The 9376-nt window shown below is 55.7% G+C and overlaps 1 protein-coding gene across 1 annotated transcript in view; it reads right to left on the bottom strand.

Moving 5' to 3' along the window:
* The window catches only part of GPX3 (glutathione peroxidase 3), an 8058-nt gene extending 220 nt beyond the window's left edge, over positions 1–7838 (bottom strand). Inside the window, exons 1-5 of the mRNA XM_059698938.1 lie at positions 7680–7838; positions 3222–3375; positions 2015–2132; positions 1467–1566; positions 1–817 (exon numbers count right to left, since the gene is read on the bottom strand). The exon at positions 1–817 is cut by the window's left edge and continues 220 nt beyond it. Coding sequence (XP_059554921.1) covers positions 596–817; positions 1467–1566; positions 2015–2132; positions 3222–3375; positions 7680–7763 — 678 coding nt within the window. The 5' untranslated portion in view covers positions 7764–7838 and the 3' untranslated portion in view covers positions 1–595. The remainder of the gene's footprint in view (positions 818–1466; positions 1567–2014; positions 2133–3221; positions 3376–7679) is intronic.
* Between the last annotated feature and the right edge of the window lie 1538 nt (positions 7839–9376).

Raw genomic sequence — 9376 nt, 5'->3', positions numbered from 1 at the left:
GAACGTGGCCCTTACTCTCACGTCTGCCTTGGCTGCTCAGGGAGCACGGTGGGGTGGGGGGAGGGGCTTGGGAGGGCCCTTCAGGAAGGAGCGAGACGTACAGAGGAGAGGAGGGAGGATGGACAGTGTGGTAGACCCAGGAACTTCTGGGCACTGCAGTGGTGGTACTTGGAGGCAGGGGGAGATGCTGGCCCCAAAGCTGAGGCCCAGGCAGAGCAGAATAATTGCATCCAGAGCTGGTTTCTTTGGGCTCGGCTCAGTGAATTATCACTGGGGCAGAGAACTGGAGAGAAAGGGTGTTATTTTCTAGCATTCTCCACAGCACACAGCCGTGGGCACATATTGGTACACATTCCTGGGTATTCGTCCAGGTAGACACATGTGGCTGCACACTCAGGTGCATTCACACATGATCTCACACCTGTGGGCAAACACCCACGTGCACAGCAGTACAGACACATTGTGTGCACACTGGGGCCTTGTACAGTAAGAAGGGTCTGTGGTAGGAGTAGTGTGGCTAGAGATACGGGGTTCCTTCCTGAACAGAGTCCCTCCCTGGCCCCGCGTGGTGGACGTGGGGTGGGGCAGGCCTCGGTTACTTCCCCCTGACCCCCAGGGCTGCCTGCTGCCTCATGTAGGCCAGGATGTCCATCTTGACGTTGCTGACCGGAGTCCGGTGGTACCAGCGCATGATGGGTTTACCGTCCGGCCCCACCAGGAACTTCTCAAAGTTCCAGCGGATGTCATGGATCTTCATGGGTTCCCAGAAGAGGCGGCTAGGCGAGCCCAGGAGCTCCGAGGTGGGAGGGCAGGAGTTCTGGAACAGGGATGAAAAATGTTAACCTGCTCACGGCCCGTCCCACCTCCTGGGGAGGGGCGGCAGGCGGGGCGGGCGCGGGGGGGGGGGGGGGGCGGACAGGGGACGGACAGCCTGCCGCTGAGGAAAGGGCACCAGCTGGGAGACTGGATCTCAGAACCATCATTGGTTCTAGTGGATTGTGAGACCCTTGTCCCTTCTGGGGCCCTGCCTGGGCCTTATCGTAAAACGGGCAGAAGAGATCTAGGGTGTGCAAAGCCCTCTATTGGAACGATAGTTGGATGCCCAGAAATTTCCCTAGAGCAGAGCAGGGCAGGGCAGGGCAGCACAGGCCTGGGCCTTGTCTCTGTAGGGCAGTGGTTCTCAACTTTCTGGCCCTGTAAATATAGTTCCTCATGTTGTGACCCAACCATAAAATTATTTTCGTTGCTACTTCATAACCGTAATGTAGCTACTGTTATGAATCGTCATGTAAATATCTGATATGCAGGATGGTCTTAGGCGAGCCCTGTGAAAGGGTCGTTCGACCGCCAAAGGGGTCGCGACCCACAGGTTGAGAACCGCTGCAGTAGGGGCTGGAGCTGAGCAGCCCCGCCCAGAGCCAGCATCGCTGGGCAGAGCCCCTCCGCAGCGGTGGCTGCGCACTCACCTTCAGGAACGTGTAGACCTTCTGCTCTTTCTCCCCGTTCACATCTCCTTTCTCAAAGAGTTGGAAATTGGGGATGAAGCCCCCACCTGGTCGAACATGCCTACGAGAAACGTTCGTAGGTGGGTCCCAAGGAGATGGATGGGCACAAGGCCCAGAAATGAGAGGAAGGGCCAGGGCAGGGCAGGGGGTGTGGGGAGTCTGGGTTCTATTCCATAGTGGGCAGTGGGAGCCCATGAGTATTGACTGGGCAAAGGCATAATGTGGCTCTGCAGTCTTCTCTTTCCATTCTGATACCTTCTCCGTCACCCCTGCCCCCCACATGCACCCTCCCATCCGTCATGCGCTCACAACCAGTCCTCCTGTCCCTGTTCCTCCCCATCCCTTCTTCCACTCATTCCATTGAGTGGGTTCCTGGGGAGGGAGAGAGGAGTTCTTCGGGGCTGATAAATGTCAGCATGAGGGAGCCAACGCAAGAGATGCCTGGCGCCCCGGCCGGGACGCGGCTGGCTGTGCTGGCGGAGCTTTCCGAACGCTGCCTGAGTACTCACTTGAGGGTAGGTAGGAGCTCCGAGTTCTCTCCTGGCTCCTGTTTTCCAAATTGGTTGCAGGGGAAGCCCAGAATGACCAGACCAAATGGTTGCAGCTCTTCCTGTAGTGCATTCAGTTCTGGGCCAGGGAGAGAGCAGAGACCGGTTGGCCTGGTGAGGAGCCCTGCCTCATCGCACCAGCGCCTGCTCGCCCGTCGTACAGCTGAAATCACTGAGGCCCCACAGTGGGGGCTTGCCCAGGATCGCTCATCCAACGTGCCAGTGCTGGGAGTCAAGTCCCACCCTCCCGACTCAGCTGGATGGGTTGCAGGTTTGGGGGGGAAGCAAGTAACACCCTTTCTCAAATCAGTATTCAGTCACTGGCCCACGGCCAAGTTCCTTCAGGATTATTTCCTGGAACAAGAACTATCCCCCCTGGGGGAAGGCAGAGGACTTCCCTGGGGTGAGGTGGGGCCCTCACAACCCTCCTATACTCTGGGAATCAGGGACCCAAGGGAGGCCCTGGCCCAGCTCCCTCTGCCCGTGGCCTGTACGAGGCCATGCCCAACCCTACTCCTGCACAAACGCACGGCTCTATTCCAAGGCCCGACAGAAGCATCCTGAACAGAGCATGTCTGCCCACTGTGCAGCCCAGTCGCCGTCACTGCACTTGCGGGAATTTCCCATAACTGCCAGGCAGGACACTCGGGTGCCCTGCTTCTTCCCAGCCCCTCCCAGCCCACTGTGCTCAGCCCCAGAGCACTTTCCTGTTGGCACTGAGGTCCTGTGCCTGCGTGGCTGCCCGGCTAAAGGAAATGAGTGGGGACACTGGAGTTCCCAGAACCTGGGTGAAACGCCTCGAGCCATTGCCTGCCTTCCAGATAGGGGCCAGGAGAAGTACTAAGGGCGATGGGGCTGAGGCAGGTGAGAACTTCTCAGCAAGGCAACGCTACCATTCCTCTCCAGGGAAAGGACACTTTAGGCACAAACGCCATCTCCTCCATCCCCCTGCTTTTAGGGCAGTTGTGCTCAGGGATGAAGGATTGCAGGGAGTCTTCTAGAACATGTCCAAGGCAAGCAGATCTCAGATTTAGATAATCATCTTCACAAGACCATGGCACAGAGGACCGGGATGCACGGTTTGGAATCTCATGATCACTGTCCCCCTCCCCCCTTGAAATGTTCCCAACTGGCAGAAACGGTTCAGAATAAAGCAGAGGGCTCTTACCAACGTACTGGCTCGTCAGGCCTCAGTAGCTGGCCACGTTGACAAAGAGGACGTATTTGCCGGCATACTGCTTGAAGGGGATGTACTCCTCCCCGTTGAGGGTGAGGGCTCCATACTCATAGATGGTGCCGCTCACACCAGCATGGCAGTCCATCTGGAACAGAGACCAGCGCCAGGGAGTGGTTAGAGCTAGAAGAAACTTGGGCATCTCCACTTTCAAGACCATGAAAGACCCAAGACCACTCCAGGCTTTGGAACTAGACCAGCACCGAGGCCTCCTAATTCCTTGCGCAAGAAAATGATTATGGAAGCACTTAGTATGCTGGTGAGTGCCATGGAAACCTGGAGGTGACTCACTGTCATCATCACTGCACAGCACACGTGGATTCATAAAGATTTACCAGCCCTGAGGGACACCACGCTGATACCGGCGGGTTTGTTACTGGATGGGCTGATGGAGAAGGGGTGGACGGCTGTCACAAGAATCCAGGCAAGTGATGATGAGGCTGAACTAAACCACTGAAAAGGCAGAACTGAGCAGGAAGAAGGAAGGGGCAGAATGGAGAGAGGTGATTCAGAGGTTCCAGACTAGGGGACTGGAAAGCTGAGGCTGTGGGTGTAGAATAGGGACACAGGAGGAGCCAGGAATGGGGAAAGGCCGCCGTGAGGAGGAAGGGTAAAGAACAGCGCCTCGCATATATCAGATGTCCCTATGAGTGAGACGTTGTGACGACGACCCTTGTGCCTTCCTCTCTGCCCAACCTCTGCTCCACAGTCAACCTCCAGGACAAGTAGGAACAGGGTACAATGGACTGCAAGTCGGGAGACCTGGATTCCACGTCTAGCTCTGCCCCTAACTTGCTGTGTGGTCCTGGACTGGCCCTTTCTCTTCTCTGGACCTCAGCTTCCTCATTTATAAAATGAGAATCTTGAACTGGATCAGCTGTTCTCAACCGCGATGGCTGGACAGCATGCTGTCAGTGGGAATGCTGCTAACGAGCACGAGGTTGGGCAGAGAGGAAGCCCTGAATCTGACCCCATCTCAATCTTCCCAGTTGTTACAAAAATCTGGGTCTGTTCTTGGAAGGATGTCATGGCGTCAATAACACGACAGGCAGGTGTGCTGATCGTGATGGGAAAGAAAAGAGCTTGCCACTATTGTATCAGGTCATCTCTATGGTGCTTTCTGGCCCTGACTGCCTTTGTATAGGCCCTATGCAAAGTAGCATTATAGACCCAGGCAGACAGACACAGGTGAATGGAGTTAGAGAAGCAAGTCCACACCCTCTCTTCCGGTCAGTCCCCGGAAGACGGAAGACGGAAGACGGAAGACGTGCTGTGGAGGTGAGGTACCTGGGCCCAAGTGGGTGAAGGGAGCCCTCTGGGCTGGCAGGGCGTGGCTCCAGGAGGGTGAAGAAAAGCCACCTGTGTCTTGAAGAGGCCACAGGTCTGCTGAGCCAGGTGAGGCTGGGTCCCCCCATTCCCTGGCAGCCGCAAGCTCTCTTGGCTTCGGTGCAAATTCCCTGCTTTACATGAGTCTAATATTCCACGCCCATGACTTGGTGGGTGCAAAAGGCAGGCCTTAGACCTAAGCTCAATATTTCTCCAGCCGTTGGGCCTCCAAAGCCCCATCTGGGATCATTTCCACCTCAAAATACAAACAACTGAGGGGACAGAAAACACACCCCAGAGGGCACAGAGGCCTCGCAGCCAGAGGCAAGGCCTCCCAGCAGCCTCTCCACCTCCTCCACTCCGCCCTGACCCAAAGACAGACTCTGGGGAAGGAGAGAACAGAAGCCGAAAGGTTGTCCAAATAACCAAAGCCTGTAAACAACAGGAGGGTCCACCTCCGGGCACAGTTTCAGGGTGGGGGTGGGGCGAGGGGCGTCCCCTCTCATCAGGTTTCAGTCGTTGCTGGCTCACTCGGAGCCTCCCCAAAATGGCTGTGAGAACCTGATGGCAGGTCCAAAAAGTCTTGAAAGCCTCTCTTGGAAAGAATCACTACCACATCCAGGGGTAGTGATTATTCTGCGGGCAGCCAGGGTAGAGGGCCCCTTGTTCCTACATTACTGTGAAGAGGCCTTGATGTTCCCCAGCCACTATGAAGGTGATGCACTGGCAGGGTGTCTCCAGGACGAAGGACCAGACAGAGCTTCCTCGCTTTCTACTGGGACCAGTGAGGTCAGTGCTCAGGGTTCAGACCAACGGGCTTGGAGTGGCCAGGGTCCAGGAAGCCATGGCTTGCACTCACCACTGGGAACTGCAGCCCAGTTCTTACGTAAGCCTCCTTACGCCCTCTGGGCCTATGGAATCCCAGAGCCCTCACCTTAAACAGGGGAAGCCAGAGAAGACAGGGTGGGGGAAGGGGCAGTGAGAGTGCCTCAATCTTCCCAGTTGGACAAGACAGGAGAGTTCTGATGGTTGGAGAGTGGGAGGCGCACAGGGACTCAGGGGCTGCGCTTGCGTCTTTCTCCTCTCCTATCTTACCACTCCCATCAATGGGATGCTGTGAAGGGAGAACTGGACTGGGGGCAGGAGACCTGAGCTCTGGGCCTGGCGTGCCTCTGACTCTGCAACTACTGCTCTCGCCGCTGCTTATTGTGAGATGGGGTCAGATTCAGGGCTGTCATAAGGGCCCTTCAACTCCATCCATCTGTGGTTCCATGATTCTCTCGGCCTGATTTAGTCACCTAGAAACCAGTGGTTACTAGGATCCTGTGCACGTCAGCAGCTGTTGCTCTCTACAGCTTCTGCACAGTCCTTTTGCAGAGCAAGGATAGGGAGTCTGGGCAGCCCGGAGCTGGACTGGAGAGTGGACACAGCAAGGAAAGGAGGATTCCCTTTGTTCTCTAGCCCCTCCCTTTGAGTGGGAGGAGAAAACCTCTCTCTGGGACAGTCACCTTTGGTCCTGCCCATTCTCCACGTGCCCCCTGCCTGACCTCTTGGCCCTGGGGTGAGGGTAATGTAAACATTTGAGCCCTAGAACCAGGGTTATGACATCGCAACTATCTGCTGACCAGGGAAGAAAGATGGGCATGCCCAAACTGTTATTAGCCAGCAAGTCCTAGCTGGTAGCATCTGATAGGATCATACCTACCCTAAGACTTTTCTTGGCCATCCCCATCCTGTTCTCTCTAAGTCCATCTATTCCTCCCCAGAGTTCTACAGAGAACACACAGCTATGATGAAGGAACCCTGTGCTCGGAACGGGCTTCCTGAGCAGTGGACAGCATTTTGGAAACAGAATCATAGACTCTGTTTCATAAGATCTTAGAATAAAGACCCAGAAGATTTTTAGGAACACAGAGGCTCAAAGCTTCTCTTGAGCTTGCACAAGCCTGGTGTATGTGTGTGCTGGGAGATCGGAGACGGGAATCTCTCTCTTTGGGTCTAGCCCTAGGCCTGGCTTTTGCCTCCCTAAAGAGGAGAAATCCTAGGGCCCACCTTGCCACATGCCATCCAAGGAGATAGGCGTGCTAGGTCGTCCTGGCCTCAGCACCCCCACTCTAGCGAAGGGTCGCACGGCCTGCTGGGATACACTGAGGCTCAGGAGACTTCTGCCTCTCCCACTGAGCTGGCAGTGCCCAACTTGCTCCAACTACCAGGTGTGCTCAAGCCAATATGGGCAGGTGGGGGGTGGGGGTGGGGGGAGAGGCTGCCCCAGGGCAGGAAACCCTCCTGAGAACAGCTTCTCCAAGCATCATCCCTTCTGAAATCATCAGCTTCATTTTTGCCACTGCCGCCCCCACCCCCACCCCCCACCGCCCACTCCACCTCAGCCCACACTCACCTCCTGCAGATGGAGGATCCGGTCCTAAGGAGTAGGGACTAGCCAGGGACCTGGGAGTTGTGCCCTGCCCGTCCAGAGCTCCTTCTGTCTCGGATCTCTGCCTCCTCTACCAATGCCCCGAATCCCAGTGCATCTGTACCTGCGTTTATTCTTGGACTAGAAGAGCCCCCAAGGCAATTCTTCAAAACAGGGGACCACCCAGCTGCAATTCTCCCCCCTTCCTCCTGCCCTGTCAGTCTCCCTGGGAACCTCCACAGCCAACCAGTTGCCAAGTCTCTAGGCCTTTTCTGTGAGCGCACCCCCTTCAGGCCTGTCTGGAGGGAAGCAGCTCCGGGCCAGAGGTGGCATGGATGTAGCAAGGCGACCCCAGGTAGCCATGGGGGAGAACTCGCGAACTCGGGGAGAGGGACTCCCCCCCCCCCCCCCCTATTCACTGCACACCCGGGGCACCCAGGCTTTCTACAGACGGAACTGCGAGGAGGAGACGGAGGATCTGGGTTTGAGGGTCCCGGCGCAGGAGAGGGAAGCAACCGGAGTTAAAGGCGTCCCTCTCCCCTAGGGTCGCCCTTCTGGAGGGGAGCCCGGGAGGAGGGGTGCCTCGCCACCGCGAGATGGACACCTGGGGGCTATGCGTGTTCCCCCGGCCCCCACCCCGGAGGCTCACTCACCTTTGACTTCTCCTGCCCCAGGCTCGGCACCAGGCCGGCCAGGAGCAGGGAGAAAAGGCAGGATGCCCGGAGCAGCCGGGCCATGGCGCGCGGAGGGTGCGTCTGGGACTGGCCTGGCCGCTGATCCCGGGCCACCGACCGTCCGTCTGAGGTGTCCAGTGCGCTCAGCCACCTTTTCAGCCCTCGGCGATGACCAATCCGCGACCCGCCCCGAGTCCTGGCAGCCAATCGCAGGGCGGCTGGCATTGCAGGGGCGGGCACGATTTCCCTGCTTCTCCCCCTCCCCAGGCTCGGGGCGACAGTGACGTAAGCAAGTCTGGACAGAGAGGTGGGAGCCAGGTCCTTGTGAACCTGAGAGGCGCCCCCCTTCTTTTGGCTCTAAAGTGCGGAGGAGGCAGGCAGCATGCCCGCCGGCACAGCCCGGGAAAGGGCTTTAGACAGCCCGGAAGAAGTGATGTAAGGCTCAATGTTGGGAAGGCTCGAGCCTAGTCTAGAGCCTTTCTTACTCCTGGGCTTTAAAATACCCCGTGGCGTTCCCTCTTTCCTCCCCGTCCATTTGGTTGTTGAGGATTTAAAATGCCAGCCAGATCTGGAGTTAGACTTCAGGGAGCATTTATTCTGTATAGGTTTAATGTTTAGGAAGCAAACTGTGGGTGTCCTGGGTAGAACATTGGGATACTTCAGCTGCTTTGAGAGCAAGAAATTCATTTGCTCCTGTGTAGTCTCGAACAACTTGCTTTTCCTCTCAGGAACTCGGTTTTCCCATCTGTGTAATGGGATTGGTTGATGATCTCTATCTAAGGTCCTGCTGGTTCTGGCTAGATGGCTTGCTTCTAAAATAAGTGACAGATCAGGAGTCCCTCCAGAGTAGGGACCATAATCAACACCTGGCACAGGGCCTAGAACACAGCAGGTGCTTAATATTTGCTGCATTACTCAATCAATGAATTCATTTCTCTGCCTGGAGATACTGATGCTCAGCTCAGGCAGCTCTAGGTCTGGGCTGTCGAGGTATGATTCTGTCCACAGATAGGGGAGTGGGTTGAGATCAGTGCTTTGCAAACCTGTCTGCCTACCTGGGAAGCTTGTAATACAGAATCCCAGGCCCCACTTCCAAATCACTGCATTAGAATCTCAGGGGCAGACGCTGAGAATCTACACCAGACAGGTTCCAAAGGTGATTCTGAGGCAGGTGGTTCTCCGTCTTCTGTTGGAGAAGCACCTTGGGATACCATGTTTTTATTATGATTTGAGATATTATGTTCCCGTGGGAACTTGGAAGGTCTGTCTCAAGTCCCACATTCTCTGTGAAGCCTTCCTTATCTCCAACCACTGACTGTTGAAATGTAGGGAACCTTAAATGCCAGGAAGTCTTGAAATGAGTTATAGCACAGAGAACAGCGGCTGAAATAGACTATGTGCTCAATAAATGTGATTTACTAAACCACCTCATTTCACTGAAGCCTGGAAATGGGGAACAATTTACCCAAGTTCCCCTAGCACATAGGTGGCAGAGAGGAGACCAGAATCCAGGGTTCTAGGCTCCAATCTCAAGCTCTCTTCACTTTGTTCTGTTGTCTTTTGTTGGTCATATACACCCAAAGATACAAACACCTGTACACCTATCAGTTTGTCAGAAATTCATTGTGCATTACCATCAGTAGACATCTAGTGACCCTCAAAATGTGTGCCTGGCA

This window comes from Myotis daubentonii, chromosome 5 (genome assembly GCF_963259705.1).
Source record: "Myotis daubentonii chromosome 5, mMyoDau2.1, whole genome shotgun sequence".
In the NCBI taxonomy this organism is placed as follows: domain Eukaryota; kingdom Metazoa; phylum Chordata; class Mammalia; order Chiroptera; family Vespertilionidae; genus Myotis; species Myotis daubentonii.
Note: the sequence above shows the minus strand (reverse complement) of the source record. Positions and strands in the feature narration are given on the sequence as shown.